Source organism: Hoplias malabaricus, chromosome 15 (assembly GCF_029633855.1).
Source record: "Hoplias malabaricus isolate fHopMal1 chromosome 15, fHopMal1.hap1, whole genome shotgun sequence".
Classification (NCBI taxonomy): domain Eukaryota; kingdom Metazoa; phylum Chordata; class Actinopteri; order Characiformes; family Erythrinidae; genus Hoplias; species Hoplias malabaricus.
The window spans coordinates 28686777-28712542 of record NC_089814.1 but is presented as its reverse complement, the minus strand read 5'-3'; the positions used below and the strand labels follow the sequence as shown (position 1 = coordinate 28712542).

The 25766-nt window shown below is 37.4% G+C and overlaps 1 protein-coding gene across 7 annotated transcripts in view; it reads left to right on the top strand.

The window, feature by feature from the left end:
* Positions 1–25766, top strand: part of LOC136668150 (prolyl 4-hydroxylase subunit alpha-2-like) — a 79977-nt gene that overhangs the window by 5334 nt on the left and 48877 nt on the right. For 3 of the 7 annotated variants that reach the window (XM_066645475.1, XM_066645469.1, XM_066645471.1), the window contains exons 2-8: positions 5876–5966; positions 10285–10381; positions 10546–10697; positions 15218–15373; positions 16351–16590; positions 16939–17138; positions 22819–22995. In XM_066645475.1, coding sequence (XP_066501572.1) covers positions 5888–5966; positions 10285–10381; positions 10546–10697; positions 15218–15373; positions 16351–16590; positions 16939–17138; positions 22819–22995 — 1101 coding nt within the window. In that variant the 5' untranslated portion in view covers positions 5876–5887. The remainder of the gene's footprint in view (positions 1–5875; positions 5967–10284; positions 10382–10545; positions 10698–15217; positions 15374–16350; positions 16591–16938; positions 17139–22818; positions 22996–25766) is intronic. The other 4 variants (XM_066645473.1, XM_066645474.1, XM_066645476.1 and 1 more) reach the window with 2 other exon arrangements.

Genomic DNA, 25766 nt, shown 5'->3' with positions numbered 1-25766 from the left:
CATCATCCATCAACAGCATGAAACACCTGAGCGGGAACAGCTTGCTGTCATAGTGATTGAGAAGTTTAATCCCTGAGCCTGAGATTGAGCCTTAAAGCTCACCTGTTTTCTGAGGGAAATGTGCCAAACTTCTCTCTCTTGCACGCTTTCTATCTTTCTCTCTCCTCTCCTCTCTTGTACTCAAACTCACATTTCTGAAAGCCTATTTTCATGTTCATTTTAGGCAGGTTAAGCAAGCGTTATAGCTTTTGAATTTTGTGGAGCAACTCTTATTCCACTTTATCCATTTAAACTACACAAACCTGTTGTATTATTCAACGAATTATTCACAATTTTCATATTCAAGCATTTAGTTCCACCTTAAATGGGACTGTTTAGAGCCTTATTTATTTTGTTCTCTAGATTCTTATTGAATCCTCATTTTCACCTTAAACAGCTAAGTGAAGCTAAAGCTAGCATTAGGATTTATAAAAATCGTTTTGAAACACTTCTTTATCCATTTAAAACACATGACCAAGTGTACATCATGTCACTAAAATATATACCTACTAATAAAAATGCTTATATTTGATGAGAATTACCAAGCTTGATTTCTCAGTTCCACTTTAAATAGGTGAATATGCAAGGCTTTTCAAACACAATTCTTACTCCTTAATTTGTTTAAAACAATTTCTTTAAAACAAACAATGGTATTTACACTTTTCAATCATGTTGCTATTCCCCTTCTTTGTATAAAACACACAAAACACAGTCCTGACACCTTTCAAATGTAACTATGCCCCACGTTCTTTATATAAAACACACAACCAGTGATGTCTATTCATAGGCTTCTGTACTTCTATATTTTTTCAGAAATGATTTGCTGTTATCTGTTCCGGAGGAAATTAGCCAGCTCTGGCTGTGTTCTGTCTAACTGCTTCTAAACTGCCTCTAATTTCAAACACAAGGCCAATATTTCCTCTCATTTTACTCTGTCTCTGCTCATGGAGATTTTTAGAAATTTTTAGAAGGGGGGGGGGTAACATTATCTATGTTCACTTTGTCATTTCATGACAGCGAGTTTGTAGACCTGGCCATATGGTGGACTCCAAAATGATTGGACAGAGGGCAGGACAACAGGCAGGACCTCAGTGGGTGGGATCATAGGAGCTTCGCTTCGGACTGAAAACTTCTCAAGGAGAATATACTGCTTTAGCAATGCTGTCAGAGGCAGCAGTGTTTAGCTTTGACTGTTGCCTTAATCTATGATCACACACCCTGGACATTTTATGACTAAGTTACAGTAAATATCCTACAGATTGGTCCTTTAAGTGTGAAAGCTTCCTTTTGTACTATGGAGCACAACAAACATGCAGACCCTGAATTCCTGAGAAGGTGGGCTATTCTGTTTTTCAAATTCTGGTACGGTTTGTTTCAAGGCGAACGAAAGGTCTTTAAAACAAACCCAATGCTTGCCACAAGATGTGACACGAAAACACACTGTGAGAGAACAGGGAATTTTACCTTCTCTTGCTCTGTTTGCAGTTAATAAACATACCACCAAGTATACACAACACTGATAAGTACACTGTTCTACTTGCAAAATATATGTCAAATGTGTATGTTCTTTTTAAATAATTTTAATAAGGTTATATATCACAGTGTTTCCTTGGCAGAGAAATATGCTAGTCTCCAGGAAAGTTTGTAGTGGAGAAATATGCTAGGACTTTATGCTCTCTGTATGTGTTGCACAGGAGCTGTATGTGTAAATGCAAACTCCTGCAATATTTGTCCCAGACATTACACAGACTTTAGCCTGCTAGCCCCCTCATAAAAACTTCAGGAAAAGTCAGAGTAAGCACATAAATGAACAGAGCTTCTAATGTCCCTGATTATTGCCTGCCTGCGCTGCACAGGCACCAAGCCATGCCTAAAAGCACGTAGAGCATTTTGTGCTGCGAGAATGCATCTGACACAGAAAATCAGTTGTGCACTGCATGTTTCTTTTGTGTTCATATGTGAAAGAGACTCAAATCTACAGTCAGGACAGTCTATTATAGTTTAATATCTTCTGACAGCAGCTGTCATTTTGAGCTCTGTATTTGTTGAGTAATTAAAATAATATTTAGTTAAGATAAAACCTATTTATAGCCTTACTAAGATGATTGTACTTTTGGACAGATAATACAAGAAATAGAAACAAAAACCACAGTTGCTAGTTAGTAAACCACACATTTATTAGTATTTACAAAGGATATGTGAATTGCAGCAAAAATTATGTACAATCTCAAATCTAATGACAACACTGATCATGTCTATCTGTGAGTGACATCGTTTTACCTATGTTACGGCCAGCGGAACGGGAGCACTGTTCAGCCTTGCCATATTTTACTTGGTGTAGGAGAATATACACATGAATTTTGTTACCTACTACTCTCACAAATACAGAGAAGACAGAGTAGTATTTGCTTTGTTTTACTCTACATGTGTTTCAGGTTATTAATTTCAAAAACACAAGGACATAGGTTGTACTCAAGATTCATTCATTCATTCATTCATTTATTGTCTGTAACAACTTATTCAGTTCAGGGTCACGGTGGGTCTGGAACCTACCTGGGATCACTGCACAGAAGGCAGGAACATACAAACTGGATTCCAAAAAAGTTGGGACACTTAACAAATTGTGAGTAAAAACTGAATGCAATGATGTGGAGATGGCAAATGTCAATATTTTATTTGTAATAGAACATAGATGACAGATCAAATTTTTAATCTGAGTAAATGTAACATTTTAAAGGAAAAATATGCTGATTCAAAATTTCACCGTGTCAACAAATCCCAAAAAAGTTGGGACAAGTAGCAATAAGTGGCTGGAAAAATGAAATTGAGCATATAACGAACAGCTGGAAGACCAATTAACACTAATTAGGTCAATTGACAACATGATTGGGTATAAAAAGAGCTTCTCAGAGTGTCAGTGTCTCTCTGAAGCCAAGATGGTAAGAGGATCACTAATTCCACCATTGTTGTGCAGAAAGATAGTGCAGCAATACCAGAATGGTGTTACCCAGCGTAAAATAGCAAAGACTTTAAAGTTATCATCATCAACCGTGCATAACATCATCAAAAGATACAGAGAATCTGGAACAATTGCTGTGTGTAAGGGTCAAGGCCGTAAAACTCTACTGGATGCTCATGATCTCCGGGCCCTTAAACGTCACTGCACCTCAAACAGGAATGCCACTGTCAAGGAAATAACAGAATGGGCTCAAGAATACTTCCAGAAAGCATTGTCAGTGAACACAAACCACCGTGCCATCCGCCGTTGCCAGCTGAAATTCTACAGTGCAAAGAGGAAGCCGTTTCTAAGCAAGCTCCACAAACTCAGACGTTTGCACTGGGCCAGGGGTCTTTTAAAATGGAGTGTGGCAAAATGAAAGACTGTTCTGTGGTCAGATGAATCCTGATTTGAAGTTCTTTATGGAACACTGGGACGCCATGTCATCCGGACCAGAGAGGACAAGGATAACCCAAGTTGTTATCAACGCTCCGTTCAGAAGAACTATGTTCAGGTTCTAGAACAACATATGCTCCCATCTAGAAGTCATCTCTTTCAGGGAAGAACCTGCATTTTTCAACAAGATAATGCCAGACCACATTCTGCAGCAATCACAACATCATGACTACGTAGGAGAAGGATCCGGGTACTGAAATGGCCAGCCTGCAGTCCAGATCTTTCACCTATAGAGAACATTTGGTGCATCATAAAGAGGAAGGTGCGACAAAGAAGGCCCAAGACGATTGAACAGTTAGAGGCCTGTATTAGACATGAATGGGGAGAGCATTCCTATTTCTAAACTTGAGAAACTGGTCTCCTCTGTCCCCAGAGGTCTGTTGAGTGTTGTAAGAAGAAGGGGGGATGCCACACAGTAGTAAAAAATGGCCTTGTCCCAACTTTTTTGGGATTTGTTGACGCCAAGAAATTTTGAAACAACATATTTTCCCCTTAAAATGATACATTCTCTCAGTTTAAACTTTTGATCTGTGATTTGTGTTCTATTCTGAATAAAATATTAGATGTTGGTACCTCCACATCATTGCATTCAGTTTTTATTCACAATTTGTTTAGTGTCCCAACTTTTTTGGAATCCGGTTTGTACACTGGAAGGGTGCCAGTACTTCGCTGTGCAACACAAACTCACAGATTCACTTCTGTGGACACTTTTGAATAGCCAGCCGAAACTCCGGAACACCGAGGAAACCCACACGTACAAAGGAAGAACGTACCAAACTCCACACAGACACCTGGAGCAGGGCTCGAACCCACAATCCCAGGCCCATGGACAGCGACACTGCTGGTTCATTTTCTGTTTGAATTACCACAGAAACTTGTTTGTAACTGGAGTTGTTTATTTTTGTAGCACTTTCAGTAATGCACTTAGCCATCTGCCAAATTTGAAGACATTTCCACGTTATGTAATACAAACAGCAATAGTAGCTGCAAAAGTCAATATTATCCACCTATGGGGCAGGAAAAGAGCAATTTCCACATCGCGTTTCATGCATTTTAGGGTTTAAATGGCAGAGAGAGCGAGCAAAATGAGTAAGCATTAACAATTTACTGACACGGGCTTTGTACACATATTACTGTTTTTGAACTCGCAAATACTAGTGAGCTAGTAAAATAGTTAATGTCGCATTTAAGCTGTGCAGTTAATGATTGTTGATTGGATCTTAAATGTTTGTATCCAAATATACATGCTTATTTATTAATCATTGTTTTGCATGTGTAAGAAAAACTTATAGAAAGTATCCAAATGTTCTCTTAGTTTGAAGATGACATGCTATAATAATGGTAGAACATTGTGTATGGCTTTGTATGTTTGGAGCCATCAGTGTCTATTAATGGAATAAGGTAACCTGCATGTTTGCATGTATTTTTAACCAAAATACAGGCCATGTTTATTTTCAATTATCGTTTTGAGAAGTCTCTGGAACTGACAATCAGTCAATCAAAATGTATTTATATCACACTTTTTAAAATATAAATAAATATAGAAAGCAGTTTTACATAATTAGTATCAGAACAGATAATTAGCAAGCAGAGGGTGACAGTGGCACCCTCGGGTGGAAAAACTCCCTCGAGGCTGGAGCAAGAAACCTTGGGAGGAACCAAGACTCACAAAGGGGATCCAACCTCCTCTGATCAAACTACTGATAGAAATGTACAGTATCACCTGTTAAGTCTGTCATGCTACAGTGTAATAATAATAATAATAATAATAGTTATAGTGGCATCAATCTGAGACCACAATAACACTGCTGGAAGCATCCCTCTTAGTGTTGCTTAATCCGATGTCATTTTTACTGAAGTGTAATTGATGTTGGTGGATAATGGTGAGTGGTCTGAGGCTGGCAGCAGTAGATAGAAGTGAGTAGGTGGTCTGGGGTGGACCTCGGTAGAACCCAATAGACAGTCTCCCATCAATGGGTTGCCATTTTCTCAGAAAGAGAAAATGAGAAAGTGAGCCTAGACTTAAAAATAGTGACTGTATCTGCTTCCGAACACTAGCGGGAAGATTGTTCCAGAGCTTTGTAGGAGAAAGCTTTTTGCCCCCACTGAAGTCTTATTAATTCTGGGGACCACAAAAAGGCCAGCACCCTGGGATCTGAGTAATCTTGGAGGGTCATAGGGGTGTCATTCATGGGTGAGACCATGCGGGTCTTTATATATTAGTAAAATAATTTTGTAATCTATACGGAATTTAACTGGAAGCCAGTGAAAGGCTGATAAGACTGGGCTATGATCAAATTGAAATTTATGCTTGTTTTTGTTAGCTGACTTGTTATAAGACTTAAATGCTGTTTATTAAAAGTTTGTTTTTGATTTTAACAGAAGAAGACAAAGATGCAATTTATTTCTGTAACGGTCTGGGCTGTTTACTGGCTTTGGTCTACGGTAGAGGCAGAAGTCTTCACATCAGTTGGTAAGTGTTTTGAGCATATTAGAAACATTCTAATGAAAAACCAAAGCACTGCTTGCTTGTCTAGGCTTAGCTAGGGGTGGGACAAAATAATTGATAAGACGATATATCATATTGTTTTGTTATACATTATCAATACACTATTACTAAACATTTTTATTGGAATATACAAATAGTCTCCCCCTACTATTCGTCGTACCAGAGTCACAGCATGATTCCATGTGGAGGTGCTATTCAAATGAATAGGGTAAAATTACAGTAAATAAACTCAGGGAGACTGAGTGAAATCAGCCTGTATTTCACTGAGGTGCATTGTGGGGTCCCTTGGTTCAAGTGAATGAGCCAGGACATGGTCAACTGCCCATGTTTAGCATAAAGCTAATAAGCATAATGGCTCATTTTGATTGTCCTGCCTTCAACCTTCTTGCATCACTGATGTCACCCCTTCCCCACATGCTCTTGCTCTCATTCCCCCAATGCCTATTTGAACTCACACATAAATTTAATGGAGTATCAGGTCCGGGAACTTCCCAGTTACATGCATGTGTAAAAGGGGTATTACATGCATCTCAGAGAAGTCTGGTTTCCATTCAGTTTGAGGGTTTGGTAACACTTAAAATACAGGGTATCACACAGTGTAATTTCAGGCTTAATTAGCTTTAAGAATATTTACATGTATGTTTTTTTGTTAGGTGTTAGTTTTATTTTTTTTGTCTTTATAGTCAGGGTACACATTCATAAAGAATAATTCTCAATTTCATGTGTGTGTACAATTTTATTTTAGTCAAAAATCCAAAATACACAATTTTCTGCCTCCATTCAGCAAGTATGTTTGGTGTCCAGTTTCCTTTGCTAGTTTTTATACACATCTATGATGGTGATTAGGGGTTGGTGATATGGCCCTAAAATAATTTCACAATATTTTAGGGTATTTTCATGATAACGATACCCTTGGCAATATGATGAAACAATGAAGAATACTTTTATTAATTTCATGAACACACTATTGCAACAAAAATTAAATGTTATATTATTATTAATTATATTTGATATATGCAATATATATTAAAAATATTAAATGGTTTTATTTATTAAAAAGTTTTATTTTACTGTTTCAATCATTCAGAACCTCTTTCCACTGTACTTCACTGTGCCTAAGTAATATAAGCTTATAGCCACAAGGTTGGCATTGTGAATGCATGTTCCAACACATACTGTATGATTTTTGGACAGTTAAATGATAACAAGGTCACTGTATTCTATGCCTTGTTAAAGAATGTTAGCACACAGGTGAATTATGATACAGACTGTGGCCTACTGGTTAGATAAACAGGCTTTGGGCAGGAAAGTTCCACTGCCTACAACTGGTAGGAATATTAGGGTCAAGGAAGTTGAAGGAACAGCACAGCCCTCCTCAGTCAATCCATGGCTGAGTTGCACTTTACAAGGCACCTAATCCCCAAGGTCCTCACTGGGTGCTAGGGAAGGCTGCCTGCCACTCTGGGTGTGTATTAAATACATTTCAAATAACTTCTATCTCTAAATCAGTAGCTTAACATACTCATTTGGGTACTCATGGGATGAGCCCAATGATTGATCGTAGATGTTAAGGGTAGCTGGTTGCTGATCGGATCATAAACAGCCATTGCACCCTTAGGGTGTAGCTATAGGATTGAAACAATGGAAATTGTGTGGCTGCTGGTAGGAAGAGAGTGGGGTGGGCCCTATGTGAAGCTCTAATGGATTGGCATAGGATTTTACATATTATATTGTGTATGATTATTATTATGCTGATACCTATGTAGATAAGACAGTAAAAATACTGCACTTATAATGATGTGCAACAGCATTTGGTTAACGTTAATGTGGGAGAGTGAGGCTGTGTCCCAAACAACATATTATGGAGCTTTACATATTACACTACAGAAAGCACTGATATGGGTGGTGTATATATACGTTTTCATACTATTCGGTGCAGCAGTGTGCAGTCTGGGACACAGTCAAAGCATTAACTTGCTGCATGTCACAACTGGAACACAGCTCGTTAAATAAGTCTCAGATCCTCCTCTGTTACCCTAAAAGTTATATACAAGCTGCTTTCATAACTGTAATCAGCCGTCACTGTTATCTGTTGTGTTCTCGTTACTGACCCCAAGACCAGAGCTGGTAAAAAAATCTAACGTTATAAACCAGACTCTGACTGTTAATCGAAGGGCAGTGAAGCTAATGATTAGAGCAGCTTTATATTTGAACACTCAAGCCATAACGAAGGCTGAAAATGTAGTAATTTCTTGGTTGTGAGGTAAAGTGATATTCCATAAAACTGGCAAAAGATTTCAACTTTTCAAATTTTTTGTGTGGTGTTTCATGAAATAAATGTGAAAGTGTGGACACTTTTTTTTTTTTTTGGGGGGGGGGGGCGCTTTGGGATGAGGGAAAAAAATAATTGAATTGTATAATTGAAAACATTATTTTTGTCTGGTGGACTTAAATGTAAAAGTAAAAAGAAAAAAAAAAACTTGAATGTTGCTCTTTATATGATCAGTGTGTTTAGTTTGTCTTGTCGCTCACTGTGAATGTCGCTTCTCTCGTGCTGGTGTTTAGTGTCTTTCTTGTGTTTAATAAATCCTTACTTGTCTTAGCAGTAGCCTCCATTTCTTTGATCTCCATGTCCAAACCCTGAGAAGTCTATAACAATATAAAAACAGTTTAACACAATTTCAGCAAGCATTTACAGTTTATAGACGGACTGCCTGCTGGGCCGGCCTAGAAGAGAAATATACGCTTACTGACTGACTGACTGATACTTAATGTTGAAGCTCACATGAGCAAGTAGGAACTGTTAATTCAACCGTATTTCACAGAGAGAACTTAAGGTAGCGCTATTACACTACTACACCGTTTGTTGTTAGTTCAGCCATATTTCACATTCCAGTTTGTGAACTAAATTTAAAATCGTTCGGCGGTGACCAGAGGTCCTCTTTTCCTTGGACAAGTACTCCTTTTGGGACCTAAAATATGCGTGTTCAAGGGGTCAGAGTGTTGAGAGCTGAATTGGGACATGGTCGCACCGCTTCAGGGCTGTAGGTCCACCGTCCACCGCGGAGAAGCTCAGTGTTTTACTGGAGCCTTGAACAGAAACGTGTTGACCGTTGTTGAGGTAATATTTATCATAGTCTCTTCTTTATTTTTGGAGAACGTTTCTGTGACACAGCCTTTTGTTTTCTACTATATATTTAACAAACAGTAAGTCATCTTGTCTGTCCCTATAACGACACGAATACACGGACACATCTTACCGTTAATGACTTTCTGGCAAGTAAATTACATCTGCACAGGTTTTTGCTATACCTTAAACAAAAATGGATAAACTCTCTGGATTATTAAAGCCAGAACACCAGAGCGAGGTGTTACTCTAAATAAACAAGGCTGTGAATAGGCTGTGATATCTAGTTCCAGTGATGCCCTGTTCCTTTATCAAGTATAGATAACTTGGTTGATAAAAGGTTAAGGTGCTTGGTTTTTAGAAACGTTCAAAAACAAATAATAAACTAATTTTATAGTTTATTACTTGTTATTATTGTAAACAAGGATCTTGATATGAAGCACCATAGCTTCTCCAGTCCTTCCAATGATAAAGGTATGTATTTTGGGCTTTCCTGTTTTTGAAATGCCAGATAAACCTCTGTGACAATGGCTATGTGACTAATGGAGGTCTGGCTAAACTAGGCTTGTCTAGTTTCTCTTTGATCTTGTTTTAATCTGGTTGAAAATTTTATATTTGAATTCTTCCCCAATGGGCTTTGGTTTAAAGGGAAATGGAATCTAATTCAATCATTTAGATATAAATAAACTCATTTTGAGTAGTTTGAAAAAATGCATTGTAGATAAGTTTAGCTACACCCAGTGGTGCAGTCTTCTTTAGAAAGTTGGTCAAGGTGTCTACAAACCAAATCTAGATGATTTATGTTATTAAAAAAATTATATGTATGATAATATGGCTCTAGTCTACGGTAAAATAGTGGAAATGAAATAGTGAAAAATTCCTCTGGGAACTATTTTGCTGTATGTCTTTCGCTGAATGTCTTGCACATACCCAATCCACCAAAACTTTATTGAAAACTACTGCAGAACATCTCACAGATTCCAAATTTATAACAATTTTATATGAAAGTTCTAGCGATTTAGATCTGGTGCTTTAGATTTGTTGATGAAATGCTTTAGACATATGGATCCTATCACGAGTACTATCACTGTATATGTGAGAATTATTTTTTTATAATTAAAATTGTTGTCTTTTTTCCCCTTGATGCACACACAGGTCAGATGACTGATCTGATTTTTACAGAGAGGGAACTGGTTCAGTCCTTAAAGGAATATATCCAAGCTGAGGAACAAAAGCTAGCTGAAGTGAAACGGTAGGCTCATCCCCAAACTGGATATATAATAATATATAATTTTAATTAATCTACAGCCTATGAACAGGTTTGTCATTAATCATAATTTAACTTTATTGTCAATACTATACATGTATTTGTACCATTTATGCCATTTTTGTCTGTCGTAATACTATCTCCCATAGCTGGGCTAAGAAGCTGGAAGTGTTGACGTATGCCTCCACCTCAGATCCAGAAGGTTTCCTGGCTCACCCAGTGAACGCCTACAAATTGATGAAGAGACTCAACACAGAATGGTCAGAGTTGGAGAGCCTTGTGTTACATGACCCTTCAGATGGTAAAGAGTAGCATTGATTTCTGGTTCTTGTGAAAGATATATATTAATATGTGGCACCTGAGGCATAAACCAAAGAAGCAGAACAATCTATATAAAAGAGCAGGATAAATATATGTGTTGCTTGGTAACTTATATATGACCTCTGCATCTATATAAAATATAGCTTGGGGAATATTTAAAACTGAATATAAAGAATTGTTTTCGATAATTATTGCGGCAATGACTCTAAACTTCATTGAAGTAGATTCTCCTCTCTCACTTCATCACACATAATATCATGTCATAATTATATGTGTCATATATCACACATAATTTACATCATTTGACAAGACAAAGACTTAAGTAGAATTCCTGTTGAATGAGCGTCCAAGATTTCTGAATTGTGGTTTTGCACTTATTATTCAATAATATTCCTGATACAGTCTTATTACAAGAGTCTCTCACGTGAGCACATTCAGGATAGCCTAGAGTTAATTGATTACATTTGAAAGAGAGATTAATTAAGATGCAATATATAAGATTATATGTTAACACAAAGTATTATTATTCAGACAAAACACTGTTTTACACATTTCTTAATCAAATAACACACACATAATATCTACATAGCTACTATGTGAGGTGCTGGTGATTAAGCAGTTTTACAGAGAACATAAGTTGATCCTTGATGGTGTCTCTGTCATCACCAAAAATTTCTTTCCTGACCCCTTTAGAGACCTTGGGTCATAAACAGGGCCTGTAGTGGCCTGTAGTCTGGGTGCCATCTCAAACTCCAATCTGTGTTGAGGGAAGTGGAGATGTCTCTGAAAGTGACCAGTCTAAATTATAATATTAAAGTCCCAAACATTTTGTACAGAGAGAAATTAACAATATTTTGGTGGTCAAATTGTAATAATGTTACATATTGTTAATTGTTGCCCTGCATGGGCTGGCGTCTGTCGAGGGTGTGTTCCTGGCTTGCACCCAGTGATTCCGTGTAGGCTTCGAACACACCACGACCCTGAACTGGGTAAGCAGTACAGACAATGCATGAATGAGTATCTGTATAGATCTGATATTGATTTAGTAATGTAATTACCCAGGTATTATTGGTATTACTGGTCTACTGGTTGTTTTCAGGAACACAAAGTCCATTACAATTTGTAGTAAACAACGGAAAAAACGGATAACAAGAACACCTTGATACATAAAGGCCTCGGCATACTTCTTGCGGAGATAATGTTCGCCTGGTTTCTGCAAAAATATTATGTTATTTTAGGAGATAATGGTCAACCGCATGCATCCTGCGGAGGCATCGCTTACCATGTTGTACACACTGAAGCTGGGCGAATTCCACGATATAAATGCCATGCAACAAAGCTTTTCATTGGTCAGTACAAAAGAGGCGTGTCACAACATAAACATGGACGACTTTGAGGAACAATTCTCAGAGCACCTGCAGTAGAGGAGAGAATGACAGGCAAAATTCTTGTGAATTTCATTTCAAGAGAAGTATGCTGAAGCCTTTAGACATATAGCAGGACATGACATAGTAGAAGAACAGATTAGCCTTGAGGCAGATTATATGCAAGTGTGAAAATATATGATTTAAGATTAGGGATATATGGATAAAAATTTTGATTGTTTAAGCACTGGAGGAAGAGAATTCCAGAGTTGTGGTGCAAATCTAGAAAAGGCTCAGGCAGCGTGCTTGAGGTTCCCCCTCTCTGGAGAAATTTCCCTTGAAGTGTGGAGAATATTTTGGTGGTGGGGGTTGAGGCGAGAGTAAGTTGGCCTCAAACCTCGGGATACTAACAAGGGTGCATATCATGAGCATCCTTGGTCAAGGGACTTTAGGGACTTCCTCACGCCCGTGGGACATTTTGAACCCTCAAAACCTCGAGCACCTGCCTGTCAAGTAGCCCAAGCCCCTGCCTCCGTGGACGTTGTTGCAGGGTCCCCTGCCTCCATGGACTTCGTTAAAGGGCTCGCTGCCTCTTTGCCTAATCATTGCAGGACTGCTGCTGCTAAAGCACCAGTGTCTGGTGGAGCCGTGATCACTGGAGCAGGAGTGACTGAAGGCTCTGTGAACACTGGAGCAGGAGAGGCAGAGATCCCTCCACATCTAGTCGATCGTGGCATCATCAGCTGCTCCTGCTCCAGCAATGGTGGCTCTGGCTGCCCCATTCCTGTTTCAGCAGTTTAGGCTGACTCTGCTCCTGTGTCAGCGGTCTCAGCTGCTGCTTCTCCTGTGTTTGCGGTCTCGACTGCTTCTGCTCCAGTGACTGCGGTTCCCGCCGCTTCTGGTCCCTGTGTCTGCTTTTGTCTCTGTCCCAGTCCCTGTCGCCGCGTTCGTGTCAGTCCCTGTTAATGTCCTGGTCCCTGTTCCTATACTCAGTCCTGTCCACCCCTGCATTTATGGGTTGATAAAAGGATTAAAATAGTGTTGTTGTTTAATAATCTCATCTGACTGGCTGATCTTAGGTCTACGGTTAATTAGTGGGATAATTGAGTACTTATTTCTAGTATCTGATAGTCATTTCAACTGTATAAGGTATATAATGGGTTAAAATCTGTGAAGTCTGTTGAAATGGATCAGATGTTTGATGTTTATTTTTAACAAATCTCAATCTATCATGAGTTCAAAAGAGACAATCTATGATGAGTTCAAAAGAGTTTGTACATAATTTTGTTCTTTTCTGTGTTATTTGTAGCAAATGACAAGCTTAAAAAAATTTTCATTCATATTTTTATCATTTCAACTTTAAAAACCTGTTTTTCAATGCCAGTGTATGTCATGGTTGTCATGATGGTATGTCAATGTCAAGATGGCAGGTGTAGTATACAGTCATGTGAAAAAGTTAGGACACCCCATGAAAACCTTTGTCTTTTTGAACATCTTTAAACATATTAGCTTCATTTAAACAGTATTGAGAAGTATTGGAGGTTATATAAGGAGGTTTTGGAGTATTGGAGGTTATATAACTAAACAAATAAAACTGAAAGAATTACTTATAAACTAATTACTTTATACGTTGTAAAATAATGAACGAAGTTGTACATTTCTTGTGAGGAAAAAGTTAGGACATCCCTACATATATTATTATTTAAAATGTCTATATTTAGAATCAGATGCACCACATCAGCTGGAAATGATTAAACCATCATTAAAGAGTACTGTTATTTAAACCTCACACATTAGTTTGATTTGCCCTTGGTTGCTGAAGTGAATGGTATCACCATGCCAAGATTTAAAGAGATCTCTGAGGCCTTCAGAAAGAAGGTTATAGATGTATATGAGTCTGGGAATGGATGTAAAAAGGTCTCAAATAATTGTAAATTATCTGGACAGTAGAATGGCTGATTTCTAAGTAGAGAACATGTAATCTACCTGACAATATGGCCAGGTTAGGCCATCCTAACAAGTTCAGTCCAAGAGCAGACCGCAAGATGAATAAAGATGTCTCCAACAATCCTAAAATGTCATAACGGAATCTACAAGTGGCTCTCCCTCAAATGTCACAAGCAGAAACCCCTCAAATATCACACAGTTGAAAGAATTCTGCATTGAGGAGTGGGGAAAACCACCTCCCGGTTGATGTCGGAGACTGGTAGATTGTTACAGGAAACATCCAATTGAGGTTATTTCAGCCAAAGGAGGAAATACCAGCGATTGGGGCATAGGGTGTCGTAACTTTTTCCTCACAAGAAATGAACATTTTGTCCATTACATTTTACAACTTATGTTTATAATAATTTCTTCAGTTTTATTTGTTTAGTTATATCTATTTCTCAGTACTGTTCAAATGAAGCTCAAATGTTTATATGTTTAACTATGTTCAAAAAGACAGATTATCATGGAGTGTCCTAATTTTTTCATATGACTGTATCTGGGGATGTTTAGCTACTATACATTTGCTTACTGACAGCATGCGCTTTTTTTTACCTCTTGAGTTGTATGTACTCTAACAAATTGTATTCATTAAGGTAGTACATTCTGAGCAAATGTGCACTTTTGGACACTGCCAAGGACGTGTACAAAACAGGGATTTTGGAACTGGAGATACAAACTTAATTTTAATATATTTTTAAAAATTTTTAAGGCATTCAATTTCATCCAGAGATAAAATTGCCTGGGTTACAGGAAGGCCTTAATGCACAATAAGCCCAAAGAGAGTAAGTTGTTAAATAAAAGAAAGGAAAATTTCTTTACTCTGGCAACTGTAGTGCATTATCGTGATAATGAGTAGACTAGGCCGCCATTGAATATGTGCGGCTTTGTCAATGCTGGCCTCGGCTTGAACCCAAAGCATGTGTCTGCATGTTGTATATTCACAATACAGTATAATGACATTGATATTTGTGTATTGAAATCCACAGTTTTGCCACAGCGTATATTATTAAAACCCTATATTGCTGACAAAAATGACAGACTTGTGTTTCATGATTTATGGATTTGTTGTCGAAGTTATGAAGCATACCTATTTGCCTTTCGTCCTGTCGTCTCTTACCATATTTCTCAACACCTATGCATTATCCAGGTTTCATCTCAAACATCTCACTGCACAGACAGTATTTTCCTGACCAGGAAGACGAGAAAGGAGCAGCCAAAGCTCTTATGCGTCTCCAGGATACATACAACTTGGACACTGAAAGTTTCTCTAAAGGGAAACTGCCAGGTCAGGGGCAGACCTCTGGTAACCGTAATCTTATTAACTTTTTATTCTTGTGATTAAAATGCTGTTAGTCTTTGTTTAATGCTCTTTCCAAATGTGATCCTACATGGTCACATACGCTCTCTGTAAAAAACCCTCTATGAATTTAGTACATTCAGTAGGTACTTACATTCAGAGGCATAAATTCAATAACTGGCTGAACCTAAAATATACAATATGTTCCTCTGTTGCTAAGCTATGCATATCTCCTGCTTATACTTCTGTTGGTAACATTTTCTGATATGGTGCTTTTAGCCTATTCAAATGTTCTGTTTTATTTATGTGGCTCTAATTATAAGAAAACACTGGTATCACATTTTGACAAGGCAGCACAACTGGGAGTATCTGTCGATCCCAGAGCTGTTCAGGTGTGAGCTTATCTTTTTCCTTGAGCACAGCATTTATGAAATGGATTTTATGCTTTTATTGTGATGTGACCCAGCTGGCAACCATATTTGGGCATCATCACATTTTTCCACATTCTATATCATGTCTAGACAAATCAGCACTAGAGAAATGCTGATTTAAGTAGGGATGATTTAAGGCTCTTTTTGTGAATAATTTTTCTTTAAGATATCGGTTTACATTTCTTATGAATATGCTGCTAGTTAAGCCAAATTAAAATATGTTTGTTGGTAAAACAGAAGAGATTATGTGCAATGGAATATACATGTTCTATCATCTGTTCTTCCATTACAAAATGTTGGGAGAGAGCAAGATGTAAATAAAAACAAAATGCAATATTTTGCACATAATTTAAACCCTATATTTAAATGAATGAACTGAGAAGAAAATTGTGTTTAAAAAAAAGCGCACAATAAGCTACATTAAGGCCAGTTAAATATGTCAAATAGTGCTTGCTTTGTAAAAAAAAAATTGCAGTTGTTATATTTTAAATAACAGCAGTATCCAAAATGGTTGTCCAACATGATTAAATGATATGTGCTCTGTATGTCTAGGAGTGCGCTACAATGCCTTTTTGACAGTAGATGACTGTTTTGATATGGCGAAAACAGCCTACAATGAACAAGACTACTACCATGCAGTGCTATGGATGCAGCAGGCCCTCAGACAGATGGACACTGGAGATGAAGCCAAAGTCTCTAAGGTTGAGATACTAGACTACCTCAGCTACTCTGTTTATCAGATGGGTGACATACCACGAGCCATTGAGCTTACCCGACGCCTTGTGTCCATTGGTAATTTCTCCTCAGAAACCAGTTGTTAAAAAATTGCTTGTACTCTTACTTTCCTGTTCTTTTATATAGTCCTGTACATGCTTATTTTTAATTAGCAAAGTTGTCATTTTGATTGAAATATTTTTTTTTTACTTTCTTTCTCTTTTGTTTGTATACTGTGGTGTGATCATACCACAAAATAAAGTCTTAAGGCAGAGCTAACAAATTTAATACGTTTATGGCTATTAAGAAAGCATTCATTTTTATAATTCTGAAAAATTATTCTAAAAATGGTTAATTGTAGTATGTTGAATTGAATGTTAAATAAAACTCCCATTTAAGTATGCGTTTACCTCTGTCCACTCACAGATCCTAGTCACCAGAGGGCGGGAGGGAACCTTCGATATTTTGAGCGGCTTGTTGCAAAAGAGCTGAAAGAGATGGACCGCAACAAGCAAGAACCTGCTGACAAGAAACCTATTCAGCTAGGAACCTATGAGCGCCCTAGGGATTATCTGCCAGAGAGAGAGATTTATGAGGCTCTGTGTAGAGGAGAGGGTGTCAAAATGGTGAGTTCAACGGAGGAAATTATCTAAACAAGACTTGTTTTGTTTAAAGACTCTCATGCAAGTTAAACTACTGGAGTTAGTCAGAGCGGAGTGAATAGGTACGCCAAAAATCTGTTACTTACCTTGCAGCCTAGTGACATGCATGTGTGAAAATAGGGATTTATGGCGAGGGGCAAGCCATCTCAGCTGGGATGCTGTATATAGGGGGGTGGAGTGGCTCACAGTCTCCGCTCTAATTCATCCCAAAAAGGTGAGGTCAGGACTCTCTGTATGCTGAAGCATTAAGAGTTCCTTTCACTGGAACTAAGGGGCCGGGCCCAAATCCTAAACTATTTTGGAAAATATACATTTGGCGCTAGGGATGCACTGATTTAGAATTTTTTGGGCAGACACAATAACCGATAATTAACACCTTGGAGTAGCCGATACATTTACACTTTACATTTACAGCATTTAGCAGATGCTCTTATCCAGAGCAAAAGTGCGATAGCAATATTAATAACCAATAAATATATCTTTGTACATTTAAAGCAAATTTGAATTGGAAAAATAATTTTTTCATAGGTTGTCATACGACAAGCACTTTCTTCAGTATTTGTACATTTCTCTACTTTTTAATTTTATCTTTTAAGTCTATTAGTTGTAATTCATTTATATTTTTATCAAAGGTTTACTCCTGGTTCTGCATGAATAATTTCTAGAGGGGTGTTAATTAGTGCAGCACCAGTGGTTTTTTTAGAGAGCGAGGGAGAGTGTGGGCAAAAGCGGCATCGAGCGACTTAGAGTGAGGGTATAATCGTTTTTCATTTTGTTTCAGTAATAAATTCAGACGCTGAATGACTCTATATCTATTATAATGTGTTTTATATAAGAAGGGCTCCTGCACTGTGGTGGTTGAGATTACCTTTCTGACAATAAAATAAAAACTGACAATAAAATGGAAATTCATCATAGTGACAGAAATTTTCACAAAAACTGTGAAAAACATCCACATGGCAGTGGTGTATTTACGGCATGTCTAGGTTAGACTGCAAATAAATAAAAAGAAAAGAAAAAAGTCTTCCCCAAACTTCCCAGTGTCAGCTAGTAAGACCATCCACACAAACACAAATATACTAGTCTAGTTTAAGAAGTTTTATTGCAGATCAGCAGAGAAGCAAGCACAAGAGTGGAAATAGTAGTCTCAAGTTTACTCTGAATCTCTGGAAGGTGATCTTAGCCCAACAAAAAGAAAGAAAGAAAGAAAGATCTACTCCCTGTGGCTAACTTACCTAAAACAAACAAACAAAAAAAGAAAAGAAGAATTCCCTTTCACAAAACAAAGAGGAACCCCAAACAAATATAGGCTACACACTCTACCTATTCCAGGCTTAATATATGAGTATTTTAACACCAGATTTTACATACTACCACACATGTTACAGGAAGAGCAGTCCCAAACTAATCCACACAGTATAGGCATGGCATGGCTGGTTGGAAAACAGATGGAAGGCAGAGAAGCACAGAGGCAGCTGGTCTTGAGGCTTATAAGCCATTCCCCTGCATCAGACCAACCAATCATGGAACTCCAACAAATTTTCCTCAGCACTCTCCACCACATCTCTGACATTAAGCGAGTGTAGCTAAATGAGGGAGCACCATGTGAAAAAAGAGCAAGAGAAAGAGAAAAAAGTAGAATGAACAATCACAACGTCTCTGGACATATCACCCCCACCCTACAAGATCAAACATCGAAAAATGTTTGCCCAAAAAAAAAAAACCTTTTACACACATGATGAGGCATAAGCCACTATATTATAAGTGCCCTTTTTGTGGTGAATGTCAAGAGAGAATGACTGTACCAGCAAAGACCATCTCAATAGATGCTGGTTAGCATTACTTCAAAAACACTGGATTATGGTCAGTATAGACTAACAGTGGAGCTCAGTTTGAGCCAATATAGACTTCAAACTGTTGTAATGCTAGTATTAAATGTAAAAGCCATGTAAATGTCTGACCAGCATGGAGCAGATCAGTAAGAGGAGAAACAATAGTGAAAACAATTACGGCGAAAGGCACGATAATAACTTGCCATACCCAAAAATTGCCTTAATTTATGCCGATTAATAGGGGTGGGAAAATCTAAAATGGCAACTATTTTTGCACTCAGTGGACGAACTTGACCCTGACCTACTTTGTGTACTAGGCATGTAACTACAGCTTTGTCTAATTCACATTTAGACATTAGTCATGTGTCACAAATGATGTTTGAGTAAGGATATCTGAAAATAAGGGCAAATGACCTTGAATAACTGCAATCACATTCTCGAGGATGTCATCAACCAAGTCACTCAAATAAGAAGAAAGGTTGGCCAAGATATCAGATATTGACAAAGAAGCAGCTACAGTAGGGGAACTTACTCAGTTGGGTCATTATTCATATAAAAATATTTAACATTAATACAACGTTAAATACATTTAGTTTTTGTGTGTTTTTTTTTTTTCTTTTTTTTCCAGTGGGGAATTTTATGAGGGAGCGTCGCCATTAAACACAGAAGCAGAAACAACACTTTCAATTTTAACAGTCTGGGTGGGTTACCTCAGGGACTCAGGACAAAATATATATACATGTATTGCATCAGAGCTGTAAAAAAAGGCATTGTCTCTCGTTCCATGTGTGGACGCAGTTGCTCCTGAAAGCTTTAGTGTCAGATTAATTGTCACATAAAGTCTCAGTGTTTGGCTGTGATCTCCACTCCATATTCAACAGAATAATATAGATTTATTTCCTTTTTTTAATGTTGGACTTCCATGGTTTGACTCAATAAAAAAGACAGAGGCTGTCTTGATATGTCTTTTACATAATAATGGTGTATATTATGGCCTGCAGACCTCCTGGCTCCCAGATTACGAGATTATCACCACGTGTGAGGTGGGGAGCTCTGTGTTACCCGTTTCATGCATTTTAATCACAAAGGTGCTGTTTCCAAGTTTGGGTGATTGGGCTTTGTAAGAAACAGACGGGTGACTAAAACAAAAGGGGGTCTGCTTTAAGATGAAAGAGATTTTTTTTTTAGTCCCGAGTCCACTACATAACACCCCTTTTATGAATCTGTTATCTGAATATAACAGATAGCTGCTATGTGAAAATGTTGGTGATTCATGATTAAAGTTAATTTTAAACACATAATTATAATTCCTTTTTTGATTGTCCAACTGGAATTAAATTTACAACATTGAAACTTGTAAAACAGAGATTGAAACAATTCATCCGTAAGAATTAAGTAAAGTCTTTAATATGCAGAGGAAATAGGGAATAAAATGGTGATCATTTTCTGTGTTCCTGCCATCACCCAAAATTCTTTTCTTCCCCACTCTGGAGACCTTGGGTCATAAACAGGGCCTGAAGAGTAGTTTTATGACTCCCTTAACTAGATTTTGAGGCACCAAAGCATTATCTAGATTCTGATTCTGTGGGAAGGGAGTGAAAACAATGACTGAGTGTAAAGAGAGGTCACTGATAATGACCAGGCTAAAAATCAGCTGATTAAGCTGATTCCCAAAAGTAAAATCTTTTTTAAGAAAATTAAACCACATTCTCCACACCAGTGAGAAGTCAAGCTGCAGCGTTTTGTACCAACTATGAGTGTGCTAATGAAGAGTAGCTGGCTCCGGGCAACAGTGAGTTACAGTAATCCAGCTAAGATTAAATAAATGCATGAATAACCTTTTCAAGGCCAGTTGGTGATATGAATGACTCTCTTGCGGATTTATCTCAAGTGAAAAAAAGCTGCTTTTGATCACAGAAGATATATACCTATCAATTTTGGGCTCCTCATCAATAATTATATTGCCAAAAGTATTCACAGTCAAAAGTTTAAATTCTCTACTCACATCAGTAATTTCATCACTGTGGAGAAATGTAACTAAACATATTCAATAACCCAGATTCAAGTCAACTTTATTATTCAGTGTATATTATTTCTTTTTGTCAGAGATCAGTTTTCCATTGCCATAAGCTCTGCCTACAACTTCAATATTGTTTCTTATTTTATATACACCCAGTGAGGACATAATTTTTTTATGTTGACTAAGCCTTATGTTCCATAATGAGCACATACGTGAGAACATAATATTTCCTAGGTATGCTGTCTTTTCATTCAGCACATTAAACTGGTGTTAAATTATTGGTAACCACTGATTTTGAAAACTATTAAATATATGGGGAAAGATGATGACAGACCGTGCAGCTGCTATACAGTAGAAAACACTGCCTAATAAGGTAGGGTGACCAGACGTCCTCTTTTACCCGGACATGTCCTCTTTTTTAGACTTAAAAAATGTCCAGGCGGAATTTCACAAATGTCTGGGATTTTGTTTTTCTAGAGCTTACATAGAATTTCGAGAAGTGTTTTGTTCACAAACAAGTCCCGCCCTCCCCTACTCTGATTGGTTCGCTTGAGTGGGAAGGGGGAGTGGTGAAGTAGCCTAAAATCTTCAGATTGCACGGTCTGACTGTAGAGCTACCATTATTGGTCGATAACTTTCTCTGTAAACATTTAATTGGTCAGTCTGCATGTCAGTAGTTCTTGTTTACATCAGGCAAAGCTCAGGTACCTACCCTCATCTCGAGCAGCTATGCCGATATGTAAATGTAAGATTTCGGATGAATTAAAAAAGAAATTCCCATGTTTTGTGTAGCATATAAAGGTGTAAAGGACCTAAAAGCATACTTAGGTCCAGCTAAGCATACGACTGCAGCGAGGGGTGAGAGCTCATCACCCCCTCCACCCCCAGAGACGTGGCCTCCTTTTCTGCATCCTAAATAAGGGGAATACATTTTGTTTGACAGAAAATTTTATTGGCATAAATTATTTTTAAAAATAATGACACAAACAATAATGAAATAACATTTTTGTTTCATGAACTGTGGATTTTCAAACAATAATAATAATGTTATAAACGTGATAACATTTACATAACTTTTTTGTGTTCCTATGGTGCATTAGGCTCTTGTACCATTTTGTACTCTTGTAACAGATCACAAAAGTTTTTCATTCCTTCATTTTTTTTTTAAGTCATGGATCAGATCATTTTTCTAATCACCCAAAGAGAACAACACTGAGACAAACATGAGACTAATTTTAGTTTTTAGTTTGAAAATATTTTGTGTTACTCTGGCTGTTTCTGAAACTGAGGGCAGCAACCACAATGCCTTATCCTCTCACAAGTCAAGGCTTTAGAAAGCAGTGTTTTAAATCAAGATATTTGTAACTGAGTCCCATTAGAGACATGGTTTAAAAGCAGAAATATTTCAACAGGTTAACAGGACACCAATACACCTACAGTGCTCAACAAAATAATTACAACCTAAAGTCATTGGAGCAGAAATCAGTTAGCATTAATACAAGCATTGATTTCAGACACGACTCTCTGCCTTCCTCCATATGTTGACTCCATATGTTACACAAGCACTCAGATTCAAACTACAACTTTTGGCAAAAAGATGCTGTTTTGCTTTGAAAGTTTGTTTTCATTTGAAGCATACTGGTACACAGATCAACTTTAAAAAAATAAATATTAATTGGTTGGGGGAACAAAAATCTAAAGATTCCAAAACAAGCATTTCACGACTCATCTTTTCTGTAAAACTAGAATTGAGTGCAGATGTTTTTAAAAACATAAAGTCATTGTCCTACAGACTCCACAGAGACGTAGCCGGCTGTTTTGCCGTTACCGGGATGGCAACAGGAATCCTCGTCTTCTGCTCAAGCCTATGAAAGAAGAGGATGAGTGGGACAATCCGCACATTGTCCGCTATTTGGAGGCACTCTCTGATGAAGAAATCACCAAAATTAAGGAACTGGCTAAACCCAGGGTGAGTCTGCAATTCATAAGTTCATAAGAATAGCTGAAGGTCTAAAATATGCCCTAATGAGAGTATACCCTATTTGTCTCAACACTTTGGTAAACATCCCATATCTACTGAATTTAAGAAATATAATAGAGAATTTTCCCCTCTTGCTATAGTAAGAGCCTGTACATTCTAAAGAGAATGCATCCAAGAATATGGTTAGTTTTGTTGTGAGAACTGGATTGCATTTATCCATAAGCGCTTTAGTGAGGTTGGCTAATGATTGTGGCTAATATATGTACACAGTGCATGTAAATAGTACAAATAGTACAAAGTACAAACCCCTGTTAAAATGCCAGGCTTTAGTGATTTAAAAATGACAAGGAAATCCGAACCGAAATATTTTAGGGAAAATAATAATTAATAATAATAATCAATAATATATACAGTTGTGTTCAAAATAATAGCAGTGTGTTTAAAAACATTAGTTAAGCACAAAATCTTAATAGTAGTTTTTATTTCCATGCATTGGGAACATTGCATACTGTTCTCCAAATCAAAACATGAAGAGAAATGTATATAATTTTTAACTACTTTACAGAAAATACCAAAAATGAACACTGGGCTGTTCAAAAAATAGCAGTATCTGCATTTGTCTTTACTAACTCGAAATTTGTACTCTTTTTTAGGATTTAGCATTCCTGTGAATCACTAACCTAATATTTAGTTGAATAACCACAGTGTGTTACATAGAGTCAACCAACTTCTGGCACCTGTCAACTGGTATTCCAGCCCAGGATGCTTTCACTTGCATTTCTTGGTTTTGCCTCAATAACTGCATCTTTGATGTCACCCCACAAGTTTTCTATCAGATTAAGGTCCGGGGATTGGTCTGGCCACTCCATAACCTCAATTTTGTTGGACTGGAACAAAGATTTAGCTTGTTTACTAGTGTGTTTAGGGTCGTTGTCTTGTTAAAACACCCGTTTCAAGGGCATTTCCTCTTCAGAGTAAGGCAATATGACCTGTTCAAGTATTCTGATATATGCAAACTGGTCCATGATCCCTGGTATGCGGTAAATAGGCCCTGCACCATAGTAAGAGGGAACATGCCCATATCATGATGCTTGCACCACCATGCTTCACTTCTTCAGAGTGTATTGTGGCTTGAATTCAGAGTTTGGGGGTCGTCTGACGAACTGTCTGTGGCCCTTGGACCTAAAAAGAACAATTTTACTTTCATCAGTCCACAATATGTTTCTCCATTTCTCTTTAGGCCAGTTGATGTGTTCTTTGGCAAATTGTATCCGCTTCAGTACATGTCTTTTTTTTAACAGTGGGACTTTGTGGGGACCTGCTAATAGATTAGCTTCAGTGTCTTCTTTATTTAGTGTCTTCTAACTGTCACAGTACTCACAGGTAACTTGAGACTGTCTTTGATCAACCTGGAGCTGTTCATTGGCTGAGCCTTTGCCATTCTGGCTATTCTTCGATCCATTCGAATGGTAGTCTTCCATTTTCTTCCTCGTCTCTCTAGTTTTCCTCTCCATTTTAAAGCATTGGAGATAATTTTGGCTGAACAGCCTATTATTGTCTGCACTTCTTTATAAGTTTTACCCTTTCCAATCAACTTTTTAATCAAAGCACGCTGTTCTACTGAACAATGTCTCGATCGGCCCAATTTTTCTCAAGCTTTCAAGGACAAATGCGTGTAGAGCATGTGCTGGCTTCACACTTTAATAAGGGACACCTGTTTCCTCACAGAATGATTGACCTCACTAATTGAACTCCACACTGCTATTATTTTGAACACACCCCTTTCAATTAATTATGCACATCCACAGACTCAAGAGCATGCATATCATGTATGCTTAGTCTGTTGGCTTTCTAAGAATCTACTGCACCAACTATTACATTGTTTGTCATGTGATAATATAATTTATACCAAAAACATTGATTATCTGGTTAGTCATATTGGACTGCTATTATTTTGAACACAACTGTATGTATATATATATATATATATATATATATATATATATATATATATATATTATATAAACCTCAAATTATGCACAGCCTTAAACAAATTTTTGTTGCGCAAAAGGCACAAAGCAGATACACACTTTAGGGGTTACATATTGCAAGCCTGTGGTTACAAATTTCAACTCCACTTACTTGTGTTTGCTTGAAAAAGGAGTCTATCTTCCCCTGTCTGTTCCTTTTGTGCATCCTAAAATTGCATGACAAAAAGAGAGCAACATTTTCAAAACACAGTCCCATGGTCGTCACTAGAGACCGGGGATCTGAGGTAATTGCCTCATAGCAGCAAATTTCTATTATGAGGTACAGATTAAGCAAAGTGACAAATAGCTTCTGCCTTTAAAAAAATAAAAAATAAATAAATATCCATCTACAGGTAGAAAAACAATATTGAGTTGTGAACAACATTTAACTGATTATATACAGGTATTTGTAAAATATACATAACATCAGGAAAAAACAAAAACATCAGTTCAGTCTGCCCTAAATACTGCAGTGTTTAATGCATGAATATTTTAACTGGCATTTTCAGCAGGCTTACTATTTAATATTCGTCAATATTCATGTTTCCTCTGCTGGCATAATGCTATTTCAACTAGCTTTTCAGTTTCGAATATTGAAGATTGTAACAGGCAATCAATGAATGTTTTTTCTTTATTTTTGTCTTGAAATGACACTCTCAGGAAATTCATTACACCATTACACCTTGTGGGTGTAGGGTTGCCAACTTTCTGAAATCAAAATAAGCTTTA